Here is a 23,146-nt window from a genome sequence, read left to right as displayed (position 1 = left end):
TGAAGATCTGGGTCCTCCTTCGCACTCCCCATCTTTCCTCCTGCTTCTCCCACAGAGGGTTGTCTCTCCCTCACGTGTCACCGTGCTCAGCCTCCTTCCCTCCCCCTGTAATCCTTGGCTCAGACTACTTTCCTCACTTCACATGTCTGTGACTTAGGCATTTTCTATGAAGCCTCCGTCTATTTTAGCTCCCACTAGGATTCCCTGCACCCAGTTTTCTGTAGGTCCCACCATGATCGAAGCTGAAGTGTGTTCCCTTTGTGTCATCTTCCATTTAGTTTCTGTCATGTGGTCTTTGATATTATATGGATTTTCTGGAGTAAGATTTGGTGTATAGAAATGACTTCTTTCATTTATTATATTACCATTGAAATGCTGGCAAAAGAGTTCAGAGGAAGCAGTCTTCGATCTTAGTAGGAGACGAGGCCATGAGAGAAACTTGGTTTATCAAAATTAATCTATCAAATAACAAAACCAAATTAATAAAATCTAAGTGTACTCTTTAGACTCACACTGTGGTTATTGGCCAATTTGTAATCAAAAGTCAGTTTTCATGACTCCTAGTCCAACATCGCTTTACTATGCTAGTCTGCTACTATTTGCCAATTTAAATATAAAATGCCAAGGATTACTTTCAGAGAGAGAGAGCACTGCATTTGAAACAGAAATAACTTGGCCACCCATGACAATCTCTTTAATTATAAACGACTGAGTCACCAATGTGAAAAATACATTTATTTTTAAGATGACAAATCCAGGGGCCAGCATTGTGGTGTAGTGCGTAAAGCCACTACCTGTGATGCCAGCATCCCATATGGTACCAGTTGCTGTTCCAGCTCCCTGCTAATGGCCTGGGAAAAGCAGTGGAAGATGGCCCAAGGGATTGGGTCCCTGCACCCATGTGGGAGACCTGGATGAAGCTCCTGGTTCCTGCCTCCTGGCTTTGGCTTGACCACTGTGGCCATCTGGAGAACAGATGGAAGGTCTCTCTCTCTTTCTCCCTCCCTGCCTGTCTCTCCCTCTCTGTAGCTCTGAATTTCAAATCAATCAATCAATCTTTTTAAATAGCTGAGAAATCCAGTAGATAAACAGGAAGTACAGGAAATCAGATTGTAAATATATGAACTACGAACCCTATTTGAACAGAATTCAAATGAAATTGAGAAAGCAGTTTCAAAGGAGAACCATAATACAAAACAACAATATTTTTAAGGTTGTCATCATGCCAGAAAGGAGAAGGTCCATCCATTTAACGTACCTTTGCAAATCTTCTCATTAAGTGAGATAGTGCTTCAGGATTAGGGCATTCCAGTTTCTTAATAATCTCAAAACTCTGATTAAGCTGAGCAAAGACGTCAACCACAGAGCAAGAGAAGAGGGCATGATCGGATGTCTGCTGGAACTGAGGGGAGAGGGGCAAAACCATTGCAATAAGGGCATTAGAGGGGATGTGGAAAGAATCCTCATATTTCACATAAACAACTGAATCTCTCACATCAGGATTTACATTTCTCAGAATAAAATGCTTAGATACTGGAAAATACTTCACCTATGTTTCTGGACCATGTAATGAAGCTGACATCATGGTTCTTCCACTGCTGAATGGAGGGGCTGGCTTTTGTATGCTTGTTCTTTGCCACAAGCATTAAGATAGATTAGGAAGCAAGTTGTCCTTGAGGACTTTGAGGGCTGCTGCAAAGGCTCTGGGGATGGAGTTATGCACTTCTAATCTAGAAATTCTGGACAGGATCCAGGGTGAGAAGAATGTGTTACACAAGCCCAAGGAACTTAGATTCATATCAGCTCATAAAAGAAAAGAATATTGGAGTAAAGGGTGATTGATTATTTTTTTTTGTTTGTTTTAAATTTAAGCAATTCTCTAGGGTTCTGACCAGCCTTTTGAAATTGCATTTTAAATTTATTTGATAATGGGTACACAAAAACAGCTGGGTGAAAGCAAAGAGTCCAGTGTTTCACAGAAAGGTAAGGTAACTGTGGTCTTTGATAAAGGAAGTGGAAGGGCTAATGGCCCAGGATGGGCATGGCTGATTTATGCTATTTATTTATTAAAATGCGGCACTATACCCTATCAAATATATTCTATGTTAATCCAACATTTAAAAAATAAGTGATTTTTAAAATTTACTTTTGTTACCAATGTTATAAAACTGAATAAATAACAAGCCTATCAAATACCATTAGCTTAAAAATAAGCAATGTGATAAAGCCATGGCAATAAGCAACCTAATAGAATCTGAACTCACCCCATCTTTTTTGTCTCTTCCCAGGGCTCCGTGAAGAAACTCCATTGACACATCTTCATTTTCATCTAGCCACTGCATGACAAAAGGTTCAAACCACCTGAAAAATTAATAATGTAACATATACAAAAGATATCATTTGTATATCACCTGCATGAATGTTGTTATTTTTTCCTATCTGAGAGTAATTCAGGATCAACAATCTCCTTCCGAGGGGAGATGTTTGCACAATGGTTAAGAAGCCACTCGGGAAGCCTAGATCTCAGATGGCAGAGCCTGGCTTTCAGTCTCTGCTCTTGCTACCAATTTCAGCTTCCAATTCCGGGGTCCTAATGTGCGACCTGAAAAGCAGCAGTAATAGCTCAAGTACTGGGTCCCTGTTAGTTATGTGGAAGCCCTAGACTGAGCTCCTGCATCCCAGCTCTGGCTGTTCTGGCCCAGGCTATTGTGAGAATTTGCAGAGATACTGGAAAATACCTTCTTTCCACTGTTTCACTCCCCAAATGCCTACAACAGCCAGGGCTGTGCCCAGCATACCATCTGGGTCTCCCACATGGATGGCAGGTGTCCAAGAACTTGTCATCTGCTGCATTCCAGGACGCATTGGAAGGAACCTAAACTGCAAGAAGAGTAGCTGGGATTCAAACCAACTCTCTGATATGATCGGAGAGTGTCCCAAATCGCTTAGCTCATTGCACCATAAAACCTGCCCCTAAATATCTTTCAATTACATGTTCCATGAACATTTTGAAGTAGCATTTATATAAAATTACTTCACATACTTTCAAATTTCTAGGCTTTCTTGTGTATTTTCTTTTAGATTTTCCAAATGCACATTTCTTAGACAAATACTTTAGCATAAATTTTGCTTTAACAATGATTACATTTTTCTGTTTCTTTGTTGCCTTATTGTACTGCACGAGACATCTAGAATGATGTTAAACAAAAATGATGTTTTCATATGTATTTTGTTCTTTTTTTATAAAAAAAAAGACTGTATGTATTTGAAAATCAGAGCTGCAAAGAGAGAGAGAGAGAAAGTGAGAGAGAGAGAGAGAGAGAGAGAGAAACTGAGGCAGGCAGAAGCCAGGAGCCAAGATCTTCATCTGCATCTCCTGCATGGGTAATAGGGGTTCAAGCAATTGGAGCATCTTCCGTTGCTTTCCTAGGCCATTACAGGGAGGTGGGTCAGAAGCAAAAAAGCCAGCTGTGCCACAGCATCAGCCCCTGCTTCATTCTTGATATCAGGTGAATCTGGAAAAGTTTTATCAAAATATTGTGTGCCTAGTACAACTGCAGGAATTTTCTTTATTCTTTAAATGTGTAAAACTGCATCAAATGGTTAAAAATTTTTGTTCCAGGGTGGGTGTTACGGCAGAGCAGGTTAAGCAACCTACATCCCATACTGAAACACCTGGCTTGAGTCTGGCAACACCATGCTTCTGCTCCAGCTTCCTGTGAATGCACCTGAGATGACAGATGACAGCCCATGTAACTGGGCTCATGTCATCCAAAAGGGAGACCCAGGTGGGGCCCCGCCTCCCGGCATTGGCCTGGTCTAGTCCCAGCTACTGTGGGCATCTCAGGAATTAAAAGGATGGATGAGGTCTCTTTCTGTCTCTCTCTTTCTCTCTGTCACTCTGCCTTTTAAATCAATCAATCAATCAATCTTTTGAATATGTTTGAGCTATCCTATTACAGGAATAGATTCCCCTTGGTGATATTATGTTAATGTTTTCTTAAGTCACTGAATTATATTAGCTATTACCTCATTTAAGTGTTTTTTTATATGTTTAGGCCAGAAATTGGTTTGTTTTTGTCCTTGTTTGCCATATTCTCAGTAGAAAATAGTAGTGATGATGTACTAACCTCCAAAAATGATTTGGGAATTTTTTTCCCATCATTTCTGGAACAGTTTATGTAATGCTTTTGGTATTCCATAACATCTGAAACAATTCCATTGGTAGCCAACTGGCCTTCTGTCAGCTTAATAAGTTCTATTTTAAAAGGAATTTGCACATTTCTAGATATTCAATCATATATTCTCTTATCTTTTTATCTCTGTAAGTCTTTACAATGCCATTTTTCCAACAATGGTAGTTTGTGATATCTCTTTTCTGTTTTGATAATATAAACCCTTTCAAAAAACAATCTGTGTTGCCTGGCGCTGTAGCATAGTGAGTATTTACCTGGTGCCTGCAGTGCTGGCATCCCACATGGGTGCCGGTTTGAGTCCTGGCTGCTCCTCTTTCAATCCAGCTCTCTGCTATGGCCTGGGAAAGCAGTAGAAGATGGCCCAAGTCCTTGGGCCCCTGCAGCCACATGGGAGACCCTGAAGAAATTCTAGGCTCCCAGCTTTGGATCAGTCCAGTTTTGGCCTTTCCGGCCATTTGGGGAGTGACCCGGGGGATGAAAGACCTCTCTCTCTCTCTCTTTTTCTCTCTCTGTCTCTGCCTCTCTGTAACTCTGCCTTTTAAATAAATAAAGAAATCTATTACAAATAGAACAGTTTGTGGCTTTGCTAATATCTCCCATTTTAACTTCCTTATTTTATTTTTATTCTGGATAATATCAATTATTTTCTCACTTCTTTCTTTTTAGTTCATTTGCTGTCTTCACAGCTTCTTATAGATGCTTATATTACTGATTTCCTGTCTTTCTTCTTTTCACACATTTATAATTAAAACCATGGATTTCCTCTCTTCTGTTTTAACTGTATTCTACAAATTTCAGTATATTATATTTTATTCACATTCAGATAAATATTTTGTAACAAACTGTTTCTCTATATGACTCAAGAGTTATTTAGAATAGCCTGCTTATTTTTTCTATTTGGTGATTTCATAGCCATCTTCTGGAATTAGTTTTTGTCACAATTCTACGGTGGTCTGAGAATACATAATATATCTTTGCAGTCCTTTAAAATTCATTAAAATTTTATGGCTATTTCTGGGCTTTATGGCCCAGAAGATAATATATTTTGGTAAATGTACCATATTCACTTGAAACACTGGTTATTTTTTCATGGTTTAGAAATTGTATGAAGGGTCCACAAAAGTGTGTAGTATGCAAAATTATACACTGTCATTTTTTGCACCAAAATAAGCTTACCTTTAATTCCATTTTACAAGAACACTTAAAGTATCCACATTTATACACAGTGTGCATTTGTGTGTGGACAATGTCTATAAAATTGTTTCTCTCTGGATAATCAATATAGATTTATACAGAGATACAAACAAAAATCTCCAAGTGTATTATTGTTCAAAAATTTTTATTCTTACTGATATTTTGTCTGGTTTTTCAATCCATTGCTGAAAAAATATCATCTCCAACTAGAATTCTATATTTGTTGATTTTTCCTTTTACTTTAAAAATTGTTGCTTTATATGTTTTGCCAATGTTATAGGTTTTCTACATATGGGTATGTGTGTGTGTGTGTTTTATAATCCACACAAATTGAGTGATATATGTGGTGAAATTAATCCTTATCATGAAACAGTTCTATCATTCAAAATATATTTTATTTTAAATTCTTTTTTATTTTATTTTTAACATTGGTATAGGTGCTTGAGATTTCTTTCAAATTTCTTTCACAGTTCGATGGCTCATTAGTAAGCAAGATATTTTGCGTTTTAATATTTTATAATATGTTACTTGTCATTTGATTAGAATGCTAATATATTTACATTCAAGAATTACACTTCATTTTCTGATTTAGTTTTAAACCTACTATCTTATTTCTAGCTCCCCTAAGTTTCCTACTTGCTTTTTAAAAAAATTCTCTTTTTTCCTGCATATTTTTTTGTTCCTTTGCCAGTTGTCTTACTAACACACAGTATCATAATATACTTTAAGTGATTACACTGTAGACTGCAACACACATCCATGGTATGTTAGAGGATTTTTAAAATCAGAATTTTATACTTTCCAATTAAAGGATCTTATAATGTATTAACTGCCTTTTCATGCTACTGTTGTCTTTTTTTTTTCTTTCTTTTTTTTTTTTTTTTTTTTTTTTGACAGGCAGAGTGGACAGTGAGAGAGAGAGAGAGAGACAGAGAGAAAGGTCTTCCTTTGCCATTGGTTCACCCTTCAATGGCCACGCTGATCTGATGGCAGGAGCCAGGTCCTTATCCTGGTCTCCCATGGGGTGCAGGGCCCAAGCACTTGGGCCATCCTCCACTGCATTCCCGGGCCACAGCAGAGAGCTGGCCTGGAACAGGGGCAACCAGGACAGAATCCGGCGCCCCTACTGGGACTAGAACCCGGTGTGCCTGCGCCGCAAGGCGGAGGATTAGCCTAGTGAGCTGCGGCACCGGCCTATTGTTGTCTTTTATTTTAATAGTACCTATATTTTATTCTATAAAAATCATTTTTATTTTAACAACTTAATATATTTTAAAATGTAGTAATTTATTTACCCTTTCTAGTGCTTTTTATTAATCATTTTTATTCTTTTCTGTTACTATTTTTTTACGATTTTTTTATTTGAAAGGCAGAGCTACAGAGAAGCAGAGGGAGGGAGGGAGAGGGAGAGGAAAGGAGAGAGAAGGAGGGAGATAGAGAGAGATGTTTTCTATCTGCTGGTTCACTCCCCAGATGGCTGCAACAGCCAGAGCTGAGCTGACCAAAAATCAGGAGCCAGGAGCTTCTTCCTGGTCTCCCACATGGGTTCAGGAGCCCAAGGATTTGGGCCATCTTCCACTGCTTTCCCAGGTTATAGCAGAGAGATGGATCAAAAGTGGAGCAGCTGGGACTCAAACTGGTGCCCATATTGTATGCCAGCACTGCAGGCAGCAGCTTTACCCGCTACACCACAGCACCAGCTCCTAAGTTACTAAGTTTTTACTGAGGGTCACTTTCCTTTGGTCTTAAAGCACGGTTTAAGTCTGAGAGTGTGCTGGAAACGGGTTTGTTGTGTTTCTGAGTTTTGTAAATGTCTTTATTTTGCTTCTTTTTTGAAGAACATCTTGTGCGTTTATAGAATTCTGTTATTTGATTTCTTTCAGGACTTCAAAGATGACATTGCATTGTATTCTGGCTCCAGTCACTTTTCCTGATCAATCCGCCAACAGTATTTCTGCAGATCCTCTGAAGGTAACATGCCTTCCCTCCTCGAGTCTGATCTATGCTATTAGCCTGCTTCTTTTTGGTTGTAAGTATCTGTCTATGCTGTATCAATAGCGTTTTTCTTGCATTTCTCTCACTTGGCATTTATAGGACTTCCTGAACCGTGGCGTCACGGTTTTCATCAGTTCTGTTATTGCTCCGATACTGTCTTTCCTCTTCTCCTTTTCTGGCACTCAATTCTTTTCACGTTAGTTCTTTATATTTTGTCCTGTACAACTCTTATTGTTTCTTCCATATTTTATACATTTAAGTTTTTCTCCATTTTTGTATATTTTCTCCAAATTTATCTTCCAATTACTTTAGTCCTTCTTCTGCTGTGCATAATCTGTTTTTAATCTCACCTATTGCATTCCTCATTTTATTTCAGTTCTATAAGTTCCATTTTATTCTTCTTACAGATTTCATTATTTTTCTGTTGAAATTCTCCAACATTTAAAGTACGTGCCAAAGTCCATGTCTAATAACTTTCTAATGCCTGCTGTCCCCCTCCCCCTTTGGTTACTAGCCATGCATTACTGGTAGCCCTTTTCTGTTTAACATTATACATTGTCTAACCACTGTGGACCATCAGTTGATCGTTTCCTCCAGGAAGGCGTTAAATTTTTCTTTGTAGACAGAATGCAGGGCCATGACCTTGGTCAGGACAAATTTGAGCTTCTGACTGGTCTACTTCCAGTGAGCCCATATCTCTAGGGCACTCATCTGAAAGCCTTGGTGTTCAGGGTCTTCCTTCTTCTGTACAAGCCTTGACCCTGAACTTGTATACCTCCAGCACAGTGGGGCTGCTGAAGTCTCCACCAGGTTTAAGACTCTCAGTGCCTGCTTTTTTTTTTTTTTAAGATTTTATTTATTTTATTTGAGAGGTAGAGTTACAGACAGTGAGAGAGAGAGAGAGACAGAAAGAAAGGTCTTCCATCTGCTGGTTCACTCCCCAAATGGCCGCTATGGTTGGAACTGCGCTGATCCGAAGCCAGGAGCCAGGCGCTTCTTCCTGGTCTCCCACACGGGTACAGGGGCCCAAGGCCTTTGGCCATCTTCTACTGCTCTCCCAGGCCACAGCAGGCCACAGCAGAGAGCTGGACTGGAAGAGGAGCATCCGGGACTAGAACCCTGTGCCCATATAGGATGCCGGTGCTGCAGGCGGAGGATTAACCTAGTGCGCCATAGAACCGGCCTCTCAGTGCCTGCTTTCTACTTGATTGGTTCTGCTTCAGTCTCCGCAAAGGTGAGATCAGAAATCAGAAACCGCCTCAAAGGGAAACTGTAAGCAATGTTGTATTCCTGTCAAATTCACTTTCTCTGGAATCTTGGTCCCAAAAGTCTAAGTCCTGGACACAAATATTTTTCTCCAGTCCAAGGCAATTGCTGTAAGCTCTGAGTGACTGTGCTGTTTGGCCTCCAAGCCTAGTATTGCAAAGTGGCAAGCATTTAGGGGTGGGGACCATGAGAGAGAGGCTGCGACTGGAACGTTACTCTGCTCAGTGAGTTTCTCTTTTCTCTGGGATCTTAGCTTTTCAGTGCCTGCTTCTGTTTTCTGATGCTGCTTAATTTTATTCAGTTTTTGTATCTGGCTTTTGAGCGACATCTGAGTCTAATTTTAGTTTAGTGTAATAACTCTAGACAGAACTAGAAGCCAGTGTCTGCGGCAAATAACTCCTCTGTTTTAACTCTATTCCTCACGTATTTCATCTTTAATTCTGACCTTTAACCCCATATGTATCTAGTTGACAAATTCTGTAGTTCCATTTTCACAGTTTCTCTTCTTCATGTCTTTGCTCTTAATTTTCTCACTGGAAAAACTCCATATTATTAGTATAGTCTTCTTATGTAATGAATATGATTTCATCTTATTTTTAATATTTTTATTTTTAATTAACAAAACCACATATTTGCTATGTAAAACATGTTCTTTTGAAATCTGTATCTATTATAGAATCACTAAATCAATTTAATTAACATGCATTATTTTTATATACTTTGATTTTTTGTGTGTGGCAAGAACACATACTATTTAGTCAAATTTTCAAGAATATAATACATTATTATTAACATACTGATCATATTATACAGTAGATCAATGGGACTTCTTTTTCCACTCTAGCTGGAAGTCTATATCCTTTAGCCATGATCTCTTCACTCTCCCAGTAGAACAACCTTTAACTTGTATCACTTATGTTACAATCTTCTATGAGAAGAGTTATACTAGACGATTGCTCTAATCTTTTCATGATGTTGTTCATTGCCTCATATCTCTTCCATCCCCCATTCTCTATCTCTTCCAGCTCCCGCAATGCTACTAAATACCATATAAGTTTCACAGCATTTATGAACAGAAATCTAGTTCAAAACTACTTTTCCTCTATCACTTTACACTAATTTTGTAAAAATATAACACACCTCTTTGGAATAGCACTATTTCCCATGGATCAAAGCCCATATATTCCTAACTCCATAATTATGCTCATAACTTCTGTTACCACCTGAAAGCTTTTCTCCCTGTTCCTGCCATAATCTGACCAGTTCTTCACAGTGTACATCAAATGCTACCCTACCCCTAAGTACCATGTGGAGTACCCCAAGTACCACTTTATGCTCCTTAAATGAACACTTGTTTCATTTTGCCTTGCTATTTTTTAAAACAATATTTGTTTCTAGGCAGACAGAGAGGAAGAGAGAGAGAGAGAGAGAGAGAGAGAGAGAGAGAGAGATGCCTGCAGCAGGCAGGGATCGGCCTGCCTGTACTCATCTGGGTCTCCCATGCGAGTGGGAGAGAAGCTGGAATCCACGAGAAGTTGGGACTTCAACTCAGGCACTCCAACATGGGATGCCGGTGTCCCAGGAGGCAACTTAACTACTGCATCTACCATCTGCCATTGCTTTATCGTGATTGCTCCTTTCAGGGCGAGGTCCTTATGTTACTCGTCTTACCCGACAGCCTTGCAGCGCGGTGTCTGGCATACGGAAGATGCCTTTCAATGGAACGAGGCCGAATCTGACACACATCAGAGGCAGGGTGCCACCAGCATGACTGTGATTACCAGTGTGCTTCACAGAGGCTCATTATGAAATGGTTACCTGTTAATTTTCTTTCAGAAATATGAATTTCTGAGATAGTTGTAAATTTAAATGAAAGGGAAAATCTAATGATATATATTTATATTTTTAAATAAAATTTGTATTTATATTCATATATATATGTCAGTATATAAACAGCCTTTTTTTTTTAAAGAAATTTGGTTTCTAGTGCTTTTCATAGGAAACAGTTTCATCAAGTGAGGGATACCCCATTATGTATTCTTTTCGATTTGAGGCTAATTTTCAAGTAAGGCTTACTAGAAAAATAAAACATAATTCACTTAAATATGGGTCTCAAAGAATGCAAATATTTTGATGATGATTGTGTAATAATGTCTGCATGGAAATGAAGACTATGTGAAGAGATTTTAGTGACGCACAATCCAGCTGTAATTCACAGGACTCTGAACTGGGGCACAAACAGGAGGGTGTGACATTCACTACTTACAGGGAGTATTCAGGCACAGCATCCTGGAAGGCAGGAAGCTCACGCACATATTCATTATAAAACCATTTCACTTTGAAATGCAAATTCATATAATCGGTGCTCTTGCATAACCGCTGCTTCTCATGTTCTATAACAGATAAAATCAAACATTTAATAAAGTGTAGTTTGCCAACAATGCTGTACGTTTCCAATCTACTTTTGTTATTCGTATTACTAAAAAGAAGAGAACAGTGAGTAAAAGGCAATGGCAAAGTGTATTGCTAAATGCAGACTTGGAATTTTATAATATTTAAAATAAAATGTAGATGATACAGAGTGTAGCAGTAATGTAAATATAACCTTGAATTTTCTCATTGTTCTTACTGGGAAAGTTGAGAGTTCAAATGCAGTTAGACAGTAAGAATGCATTAAAAATTTTCTATTTATCTTGAGGCTCTCATATTTTGGCTACTTTTAGCCTCATGCAAAGTGACAGAATTAAAATTTAAGTATGAATAAAACATGAGTGAAACTAGAAGCCATAATCATGGATTAATATTATAAATCTGAGTGAGTAGATCATATTCCAGCCTAATTCTTTAATATTTAAAGAATTAAGATCGTTGGAAAAGAGAACATATTTCTAGTGTCTAAGTCATATGGTTTCTTTATCAATTTATTTAAGTTTAGTTAAAATATTTTGCATCCTGTTTAGTATTTCTTTAGCAGGATTATCTAATATGTATAATTTGTTTCTCTCTTGCTCAAACAGTAGAACCTAACCCTGATATTGTAATCTAGTCTCTCATTACTGGGGACCAGAGACAAATAATGTGATTGGACATGTTTATCTCTGTTCTCTGAGCTCCCTCTTGGCCAATTCTGGCCACAAGCATGAATCTAGCAAAACTGAAAATATCTCTAGCTATACTCAGGTTAAAAGTGTCCCCTGAGAAATTCTGGCTTAGGTCTATGAGACTTCTTCAATATAGGAAAATAATATATAGTAGAAACATCCTATATTTACTTTCTACACTCAATGAGTCTATTAGATTGTTAGAAACAACTCAAGGGCATCCCTGTTTTCTAAGATCTGATTGTAGAGGGACTTAAATCCCAATGGTGAACACAAGAGAGAACACAAGCCCAAATTAAACATTTTTGAATAGAATAATGATCAATTCAGGACAATTTGTAGAAACCAAAGAGAGAAGGGGGAGGCATACTACACACAAACACACACACACGCCCACACATGGAAACAAGAATGAACTCATACTTCTAGGCCTCACTCCCAAACATAATTGTGGACAAGATACTTTGCTTAGTTCCCTCCAAATTCATTTCATCACTTTTTTCTGACCTTTCAATTCTGGCTCTCCACCATTCTCTCTCCCTTCAGATGTCTAGTGTCCCATCAGTTCTTAAGAAGAAAAATTTGATTAAACTTATAGGTAGTCACATAACACAATACTACCTTAAACCGAACAACAAAGAGACCCTTGCCCTGGGACTCACACATGTAGGGTGCTTATCTTACCACAAATATGGACAGAAATTAGACAGCTCCTGGGATCATCTATCATTTGTGTCAGAGCATTTTATTTTATTTTTTTACATTTATTTATTTGAAAAGCAGTGTTACCAAGAGAGAGAGAGAAAGACAGAGAGACAGAGATCTTCCATCTGCTGGTTCACCCCTCAAATGGCTGAAGCCAAAAATTAGGAACTTCTTCCAGGTCTTCCACACGGATGCAGAGGCCCAAGGACTTGGGCCATATTTTGCTGCTTTCCCAGGTGCATTAGCAGAGAGCTGGATTGGAAGTGAAGCAGCCAGGACTTGAACACGTGCCCATATGCAATGATAGTTTTACAGGCAGCAGCTCAATCCACTACACCACACCGCCAGGCCCAGTGTTTAAACTTTTTTGAAAAATTTATTTATTTGAAAGGCAGAGTTACAGAGAGGCAGAGAGAGAAAGAGACAGAGAGAGAGAGAGAGAAAAAGAGAGAGAGAGAGAGAAAGAGAGGTCTTCCATCTGCTGATTCACCCCCCAGATGGCTATATCAACCAGAGCAATACCAATCCAAAGCCAGGAGCCAGGAGCTTATTCTGTGTCTCTCATTTAGGTATAGGGGCCCAAGCACTTGGGCCATCTTCTACTGCTTTCCCAGGCTATAACAGAGAGCTGAATCAGAAGTGGAGCAGCCGAGACTTGAACCAGCACCCAGATGGGATGCCAGCACTGCAAGTGGTGGCTTTACCTGCTACGCCACAGTGCTGGCCCCACATTTTGATTTTAATAAGTGTTTTTGAATAGATTAAATTAAAATAACTTTCTAAAAACTTCATCTGAGAAAAATATATATATATATATATGAACTGTGCCTGAGAAAACTTGCAGAAATTATTTTAATTTAAAATTGTTGTAAATTTTTTTCTTTTTTAAAATTTTATTTAAGTTATACAAGTTTCGTGTATTTCATATATACAGACTGAGGAACATAGTGATACTTCCCACCCTCTCTTCTCTCCTGCCCACTCTCCAACCTTTCTTCTTCCTCCCTCTTCCATTATTCACTCTTAATTTTTACAATGATCTACTTCCAGTTTACTTAATGATCGTAGAGTTAACTCTACACTAAATAAAAAAGTTCAACAAACTATGAAAAACAAAACAAAACAACGTTGCTCAATAGAAGAGACAAGGGGACTGTTAACAATCATTGAATCTCAAAATGTCTTTTTCATTCCAATACTTTACATTTTAGGTACTCTATTAGTTGCCTGGGATCAGGGTAAACATATGGTATCTGCTTTTTGGGACTGTCTTATTTCACTAAGTATAATGTTTCCAGTTGCACCAATTTTGTTGCAAAAGACAGGATTTTTTTTTTTTTTTGAGCTGAGTAGTACTCCATAGTGTATATATACCATAATTTCTTTATCTAGTCAACAGCTGATTAACATCTGGGTTGATTCCATATCTTAGCTATTGTGAATTGAGCTACAATGAACATGGGGGTACAGATAACTCTTCAAATGCTGATTTCTTTTGGTTTGGGTAAATTATCAGGAGTGGGGTGGCTGGGTTTATAAGGTAGGACTATATTTAGATTTCTGAGATATCTCCATACTGTCTTCCACAGTGGCTGCACCAGTTTAAATTCCCACCAAGAGTGGATTAGGGTACCTTTTTCCCTGCATCATCATCAGCATTTGTTGTTTGTTGATTTCTGTATGTGAGCCATTCTTACTGGGGTGAGGTGAAACCTCATTGTGGTTGTGATTTACATATCCTTGATGGCTAGTGATCCTGAGCATTTTTTCAAGTGTCTGCTGGCCATTTGCATTTCCCCTCTTGAAAAATGCTTGTTGAACTCCTTTGTCCATTTTTAACTGTATTTTTTGCTTTGTTGTTGTTGAATATCTTAAGTTCTTTATAGATTCCTGTTATTTACCCTTTATCAGTTTCATAGTTTGCAAATATTTTCTCCCATTCTGTTGGTTGCCTCTTCATTTTGCTGAGTGTTTCTTTTGCAGTACAGAAGCTTCTCAGCCTGAAGTAATCCCATTTGCCAATTTTGGTTTTGATTGCCTATGCTTCTGAGGTCCTTTGGAATAGGCAAATTTTTTGTATCATAAAGCTTCTTTAAATTACTTATTATTATAATATACACAATTTTTAATGATTTATTTATTTTTGTTTGAAAGTCAGAGTTACACAGAGAGAGAAGGAGAGGCAGAGAGAGAGAAAGAGAGAGAGACAGAGAGAGAGAGAGAGCAGTTTTCCATCTGCTGATTCACTTCCCAATTGGCTGCAATGGCTGCAGCTGTGCTGATCCAAAGCCAGAAGCCAGGAGCTTCCTCCAGGTCTCCCACATGGGTGCAGAGGCCCAAGGACTTGGCCCATCTTCCACTGCTTTCCCAGGCCACAGCAGAGTGCTGGATCAGAAGAGGAGCAGCCGGTACTAAATTCAGCGCCTATATGGAATGCCGGCACTACAGGTGGAGGCTTTACCCACTACGCCATTGTGCAAACCCCATAAAATACATATTTAAATTATGTGCTTTGCATATAGTCACATTTTAGTCTTTTAACTGTTAGGAATCTGAATAAACTGAGATTGGGAAGGAAAAAATAAATACCTAAGTAAAGTTCTGAAAATGAAAAAAAAAAGCTTAAAAAAAGAAGTAGAAAAAAATCCAAGGTGAAAGTGTGCTTACAGCTTTAAAAAGAAGAAAAGAACAGACATCATATGACTCAGATGTCTGGCACAACTTTAAATGGAACACAGAATATTAATATTTAAAATCTTTTATTGTAACTGCATAATTAGTCATTTTACTGAAGTAAAGGTGAGTAAGGCATTTTCTGGAATAAAGTTTAACAATTTACAATTCGTATATAACTCTATTTTAAAACCCCACATTGCCAGTCTATTCACGATGCCCAAATATGTAAATATTATCTATACACACATTAATCATTACATTGCAACTTTGACATTTTGTTGGCTTTTGGCATGTTAAAACATACCTTGTATTACATGTAATTCTTTCATGTTGCTATTAAGATCTATTTATTGAGGTAGCAAGATAGAATATGTTTTAACAGCTTGGTGTAGAAATTGTAAGCCCTTAGATTCATGGTGTGTGAGCTTCCACACGGGCTCTTGCCTCTGTGAATATTGAGAACGAGCCGGACTGAATGTGTTAGCCCTTCCAAGACTATTTGCACTTTAACAGAACACTGGAGGGAAGGGCAGCCCAGGTTCATTTACTGTGCGAAGTCTGTATTGAGTATGTAGCTTGTGCCATGTCATGGACGAGGCACTGAAGGACACAATGTCAAAAGATACAGACATGTGCTTGGATCTGCAATGCCTTGGGAGTAAAGAGAAGAGATGTTGTGCTAACAGTCAATACAATATGGCAAATGCCATGCTTTTCATAATATCCAGGATGTCATGTGTCACTGTGGAAAAGATGGACTCAGCACACCTTCGCTCTTTATGTGACCAATTAAACACAGTATTGATTTGCTCATGGTGCTATTTAGTATACAGTGAGGAATTTACATCAGAAGAAATGTTTATAAAATATGACTTATTTTTACTACTTAAAAGGGATACTACCTTAATTTGATTTGAAAGTCAGAATTACAGAGAGAGGGAGGGGTGGATCTTCCACCTGCTGATTCACTCCTCAAAAGGCTGCAATGGCCGGTGCTGGGCCAGGCAGAAGTCAGGAGCCTAGAATTCCAATCAGTTCTTCCACATGGGTGGCAGAGGTCCAAGTACTTGGACTGTTTTCTGCTGCTTTTCCCAGGTGCATTGGCAAGGAGCTGGATCAAAAGTGGAGCAGGTAGAACTCAAAATGGCACTCATATGGGATGCCAGTGGCTTAACCCACTGTGACGCAATGCCAGCCCCCACAGGAATACTGTTTAAGATGTATGTGTTCCTTCTGTGAAATTATGTTATTTCCTGTTTAACTCTTGGGCTTCTTTCTTGTTTGTGCTCATGTTTTTAAATATTTGGGTGATAAGTCTGGTTGACCCATGATTCATGTTGTACATAAAAGAAAAGGGTTCACTAGTTCCTGACCAGGGCAATGCAGCACCAGTCTCTACTTTGGAAAGCAGACAGAAGCCAGTCAGGTTGTCAGACAACGCCTTCAGTCTCTGTGGACTCTATGTGCACTTCACTTCTCCATAGGAGGTGAAGTTGTCCCTACCTCCCTCTTAGGAGCCTCAGTTCAGAACTCACGAGCCTCCCTAACCCCATTCTGCAGGACACCGCAAGCTCTCCACATTCCTTCAGCCTCTCTGTTCCTGCATTTCAGGAAAGAAATATCTCTTTGTGCCTGATTTCCTGCAGCTACACATCCGCCAAGCCACTTCTCACCACCTGCTAAGTTCTTCATCAAAAATGGATACAGGAAAGCAGACAGGAAGGACATAATTGATGTTTAAAAGACAAAATCTGGTTTTGTTTTCATCTAGACTATCCTTTGTAGTTTCTAAGTATGTATCTGATATGATAATCCCAACTATCAGAGTTTTTCCAGCCCCTTGGCTGAAAAAGATATCCTAGAAGAATTACTAATAGTTTCCTCTTCACAGAAATTGTTTGTGAACCCATAGGAGTTCGTTTCAGTCCCTTTAAGTTGTGTTTCTCTCATGCTCTATCCACAGATTGCTGTTGGTGGACAGAGATAAGAGATCAGTAGCATCTGTTTTCCCATTAGGCCAATTCAGCCAAATCAACAAAAGAGTAACTGACATCTTTCCATGCATGAAGCACTTCAGCTGATACCACCAGAAGCTTTCAGGCTGAGTTGCCGGTGGTGTAAGCCTTAGCCTGAGGACAATGCAAATCGTATAGGAAAGCAAGGTATGGTCCTGCACAATGAAGTGCAACGTGATGATTGTACTTAAGTAGCCAATATCAACTCTAAGCGTTTTTCCCCTATAGGGACTTCTAAGAATAAGCATGAACTTGAGTAATTAAAAGACCTCCAAACCATTTCTATTCCGTCCATGCACACAATGACACGACATCCCCTGTGGAATCATCTGGCATCGCTTTAACCTCATCTGTGCAGATGCAGAAGGTCCCAGTGAGGATTCCAATGCTGTAGCAGTGGTTAGGAACTTTTTTTTTTTCCACCAAGGGCCATTTGGATATTTATGACATTCATGGGACATACAAATTTATCAACATAAATACTGCCCTGCTATTTGATTTATTGAAAGTACTGCCTGTGGTTGCCTTGGCATGGCCAGACCCAGTGATTTTGTGGACCTTGTATGGCCCAGAGACCAGGCATTCCCCACCCCTACCAGGGGATAGCAGTGTCCTAGATGATGGGAGGCAGGGTCCTTGAGCCATCTCTCGGAGGAGAGCTGCCCACAGTCTGACTCACACAAGTCAGTCATGCACAAGCTTGTAGTGTGATACATGGTCTGTTCTGGAGTTTGGCTACATGATATTAAATTTTGTTGAACCATAAAAACATTTTCAAAGACTGAGACCCACTTATTAATAATCCTCCTTACTATTATAAATGTTTACTACATATGTGTGTATATTTAGTGCACATATATGTATGAATATGCATGTATATAATTTATGTAATGTGTATTTTGCATGTTTGCAGGAGGCCCTCTAGCTTTGTATGGATCCCATTATGAATTGCCCCCCCTTCATAAAGGAAACCCAGTTAATCAGACTTTGTTATGTTAAGTTAAAAGCACAAAGGCTCTGAATGAAGAATAAACATAGAAGTAAGATACAAGGTGTATGGATGGATTAATATTGGTTTTTACCTTCCTGTAAGCCTTATTTCATACTTGTGTTCCCAGTTACATTCTGGGTAGTTATTGCCACTTAAATCATTCTTAAAAAACTAACTCTTATTGTTTCAAAATCCATGTGCCTGTTTTTCTCATGGGTTGATATATTTCTCCCATAATGTATAATTACATATTATACAGACAATGTTTCAAACAAACTACAATTACATCCTATCAACCACCTATCAAATATCAAAGACTATAATATAAAATTCAAAATACAGTCCAAATTATCATTGTACTCAAATTATCTTCTGTTTAATGGTAGACATTGTTGAAAAATTGCATCCTTCTTCTTTGATGTGAATGTTTCTTAGAATTTATTTAGCCATCAATCTCCTGCATTTTTAATTTTGTCAACCAAGATGTAATTAGCTCATTACATTTACAAAAATAAAACATTGAATTAGTTTTCCAAATTGCCAGATAATAATTCCGTACGAAATTCTGAATTGCAATGAGAAATATGAATATTTTACTACCAGAATAAAAATGTTTCATTAATATTATACAAGGAAAAAGCTTGGCAATTTGGAAGAATATGACTGTTTTCTTTGAAATTTTGATGACTAGTATTTACTTGGAAAGAATGTATGTTTTTTTTCTGAAAGTTAGTGCTCATGCATGGAGTTGTCTCTATAACACAGAAATGTAGAATTCTGTACAGGTTTATATGGTAAGGAGTATATACACCCAACACATTCCCTTGTCAAAGTCTAATTTGCTGTCATCAACGCAGTGTCATTTTCCATCTTTTTTTGCCATCATTCCATTGTGTGAGCTATCTGCTTTGTCCAGCAGCTGGCAGCCCACGTGTTTTGTACAACACTATTGAGCATTGCTCTCAGTGTTAGCTAGCTCTATCTCTAATAGGTGGTGTTATAGAAGGCCTGGAAGGAACAAATACAAAGCCAGCGATGCTTCGTTAGACATTGTGTGCTCAAACATAAAACTTTATTACTCAGAAAGTTTGGTTCTAAAATAAATTCATGGGGCCAGCGCTGTGGTGCAGTGGGTTAACGTCCTGGGCTGAGGTGCTGGCATCCCATGTGGGTGCTGGTTTGAGACCCGGCTGCTCCACTTCCAGTCCAGCTCTCTATGTGGCCTGGGAAAGCAGTAGAAGATGGCCCAAGTGCTTGGGCCCCTGAGCTCACATGGGAGACCTGCAAGAAGCTCCTGGCTCCTGGCTTTGGATCGGCTCAGCTCCGGCCATTGCAGCCAATTGGGGAGTGAACCAGCAGATGGAGGACCTCTCTCTCTCTCTCTCTCTCTCTCTCTCTCTCTGCCTCTCCTTCTCTCTCTGTAACTCTGACATTCAAATAAATAAATCTTTAAAAAATAAAATAAAATAAACACATCGAGGCAGGCATTGTGGCTCACTGGGTGTCATTGGGGTGTAAACACTCCATAGTGGAGTTCTGGTTCAAGTCTGGACTGCTCCATTTCCAATCCAGCTTTCTGGTAATTCACCAGGAGGAAGTGGGGAATGTCCCACATGTTTTGGTCCCTGACACTCACATGGGCGACCTGGATGGAGTTCCTGGCTCCTGGCTTTGGCCTGACCCAGCCCTGTCTGTTGCAGGCATTTGGGGAGTGAACCAGCAGATGGAAGGACTTGCTAACCTTTCCCTATCTCTCTGTCATGCTGCTTTTCAAATTAAATAAATAAATCTGAAAAAACTTCATATATATCAAACAATTATATACTCAAACAATAAATATCTATCTAATGAACTATAAATCAATATAATATATAAATAGGGATCATAGGTATTCTTTTTCACACAAAGTGCTGAGCCATGTAATTAATAATTTAAAAATAAAGTAGAATAAATCTCCATTTCCCATTTTACAAAAGATTTGTAAAGGTTTTTCCATAACTTATTTTTTTAAGATTTTGTTTTTATTTATTTGAGAGGTAGAGTTACAGAGAGAGAGAGAGAGAGAGAGACAGAGAGAGAGGTCTTCCACCCTCTGGTTCACTCCCCAAAGGGCCACAACAGCTGGAGCTGAATTGATTCAAAGCCAGGAACCATGAGCTTCTTTCATGTCTCCCATGCAGGTGCAGGGGCCCAAGGACTTGGGCCATCCTCCATTGCTTTCCCAGGCCACAGAAGAGAGCTGGACTGGAAGTGGAGCAGCTGAGACACAAACCAGCACCCATAAGGGATGCCGGTACTGCAAGTAGAGGCTTAGCCCACTACACCATAGTGCTGGCCCCTTTACCATATCTTTGAAGGTACAATTCACCTGAAGTTTTGACTGCCATAACTAAGCTATGATATTAATATTATATAAAGGTTGGAGTAATAAAAATTAAATGTAAAAATAAATATCCTACATAACATGTTAGGAAAAAGTTATTTGGAGTAATGTGATTCTTCTAAAGAAGAAAACAGAGAGAAAATATTAGTCATAATAATAAATTATGCCAATCAAACTTCTTAAGGAACAATGACTATGAAAGAAAAATATCATTGAATTTTGTAGGGTATGAAATAAGACATACGTATTTGTTAATGGCACATTTCTAATAACTAAATCTTAGCAAAATATCAGAGAAAAGCCATAAAACAGTAATATAATATTGTTTTCCCCGCAACCACTAAAAATGATATCAGAATAAGCTTTACTCTCAAGGGCAGTAGTTGGCAGTCCTACTCATATTTACAAATGATCTCTCAGCAGAGCTTACAGAGCTTCCAAGTTCCCTGGTTTCATTAAACTAAGAATGATGTGGAGGATAGACATACCTCATAGATAACACTTTGAGATATATATAGTCAGAATTCTAGATCTACAACCCACGAAGATAGACTGGTATGTTTCTTGTAAGCGACTACTCCACAGTATGGCTGAGAATACTGCGTGGCTTGTCTGACACACAGACATTGGAAGGTCAGAGAGCAACATAAAGACAGATTCACATAATTCAGTACTAAGAAATGGAGATGGAATCTATAATGGAAAAGATGCACTGGGGAGAGAAAGCGTGTTTAGAAACACAGAAAAAGCTAAATGGCAAGCACATAACGGAAAAATAAAGGCATTCAAAATAGCCACTGTCATTTATTTTATTTATTTATTTTTTATTTGACAGGTAGAGTTATAGACCATGAGAGAGAGAGGCAGAGAGAAAGGTCTTCCTTCAATTGGTTCACCCTGCAAATGGCCGCAACAGTCGGCACTGCACCGATCTGAAACCAGGAGCCAGGTGCTTCCTCCTGGTCTCCCATGCGGATGCAGGGCCCAAGGACTTGGGCCATCCTCCACTGCCTTCCTGGGCCACAGCAAAAAGCTGGACTGGAAGAGGAACAACTGGGACTAGAACCCGGAGCCCATATGGGATGCTGGTGCCGCAGGCGGAAGATTAACCAAGTGAACCAAGGTGCCGGCCCCTCCACTATCATTTATTGACAAGTGCTGGAGCAGAGTTATTTAAAAAAGAAAAAAGCTTCACTATCAATAGAGGTAATACAAAGCATTTCCATAAATTAGAACCAGGGACTAAACTGTATAATTTTATTCATTCATTCAATCTATATTTATTGATTATCTACCATGAATGAAGTACTAGTCTATACCTGGAGTATACAGCAAAGAAGGAAACAGAGTGTCTATGCTTTACCATTCAGTAAGAAAAGCCACTCAATGTCTCCTTTACATGTAGTAGCTAGTAGTTACAGTTAAAAAGAAAGAAAGATAAAAAGAGAGAAACAAAGGCCTGTGTATATCAATTTTGCTGCACATAGATTATTCTGTCAAGCTTTGTTATCACTTTGTCAAAAAAAACTGATAGGAATCATATACTACTCTAGTTTTCATGCTTTCGTGACTGTTAAAATTTATGTTCTGTGGGTGAAGTTGAACATCACTTTATCTGATGAGTGTTACAGCCCTTGCCTTTTTTTCCTACTGGACTAGGGTCCTTCTCACTCTTTATCTGTTCAACTCTTTATTCAGTAGTGCCATTAAGCCTTTGACTGCAACGTATATTAAAATATGTTATCTCAAAAATTAAAAATAAAATATTAATTTGGAAAAATGTGCCATTCAATGCAATACAAAGTAGTGGTAAGCATTCCGGAAAACCACTGCACTTCAAGGGAGTGGAGGAGCTGAGCCTGCCTTTTTCAATAGTCTGCTCAGGGCAGGTCTCTACCGAGATGACGTGAGAACAGAACTGAGTAGTTGGAGAGCGGACTATGCAGGCACGTCCCCAAAGAACTCAGCAAGTAAAGTGACCCTCAGGCAGAAGGATGTGCTTAACAAGTTTGAGAAGAAGCGGGAAAGCCAGATTGGTAGAAGCAGAGAGTGAGGAGTGAAGCGGAGTTGAGAGAGGGCCAGCATCCACAGGATCTTATAATACACAATAAACACATTTCTCCCTGAATTGTGGAATAACAATGAATGATTTGGTTCCAACTGACATTTATAAGCCATCATTTTGGTTCCTGCGACAATAGATGACAGGATCAAAAAGTGAAGGCAGAGAGACATACAAAGGGCCATCAAAAAATTAGGGGGAGGAGGGGGGAAGTTGCAGGCATTTGGCCTCGAGGTTCTAAGACTCTGTGCCCCATATCAGAATGCCTGGGCTCAGTATCCATCCGCAGTCCCTGAACCCAGTTTCCTGCTAATGCAGACCTTGGGAGGCAGGGATGATGTCTCAAGTAAGCAGTTTTCCTGCCACCCATGTGGGAGAGCTGGACTGAATCCCCAGTGTCTCCAGGCTTTGACCTAGCCTGAGGCTGTGGTGGGTATTTGGCAAGAGAAATGGTGGATTATCTCTTGGTAGCCATTACTTTGATTGACCTTGTGTTTGTATTCAAGATCATACTGGGAAGCCCATGCTTCTCTTCTGACTGTAATTCTTTGAAGAAATCCTT

The 23,146-nt window shown here is 39.0% G+C and overlaps 1 protein-coding gene across 1 annotated transcript in view; it reads right to left on the bottom strand.

Annotated features, from left to right (window-relative positions):
- The window catches only part of UNC13C (unc-13 homolog C), a 645,143-nt gene that overhangs the window by 156,431 nt on the left and 465,566 nt on the right, over window positions 1-23,146 (bottom strand). Inside the window, exons 19-21 of the mRNA XM_017348010.4 lie at window positions 10,918-11,044; window positions 2,265-2,361; window positions 1,259-1,402 (exon numbers count right to left, since the gene is read on the bottom strand). Coding sequence (XP_017203499.3) covers window positions 1,259-1,402; window positions 2,265-2,361; window positions 10,918-11,044 — 368 coding nt within the window. The remainder of the gene's footprint in view (window positions 1-1,258; window positions 1,403-2,264; window positions 2,362-10,917; window positions 11,045-23,146) is intronic.

Source organism: Oryctolagus cuniculus, chromosome 12 (genome assembly GCF_051225735.1).
Source record: "Oryctolagus cuniculus isolate XC-2025 breed Fujian yellow rabbit chromosome 12, ASM5122573v1, whole genome shotgun sequence".
Taxonomy (NCBI): Eukaryota; Metazoa; Chordata; class Mammalia; order Lagomorpha; family Leporidae; genus Oryctolagus; species Oryctolagus cuniculus.
Note: the sequence above shows the minus strand (reverse complement) of the source record. Positions and strands in the feature narration are given on the sequence as shown.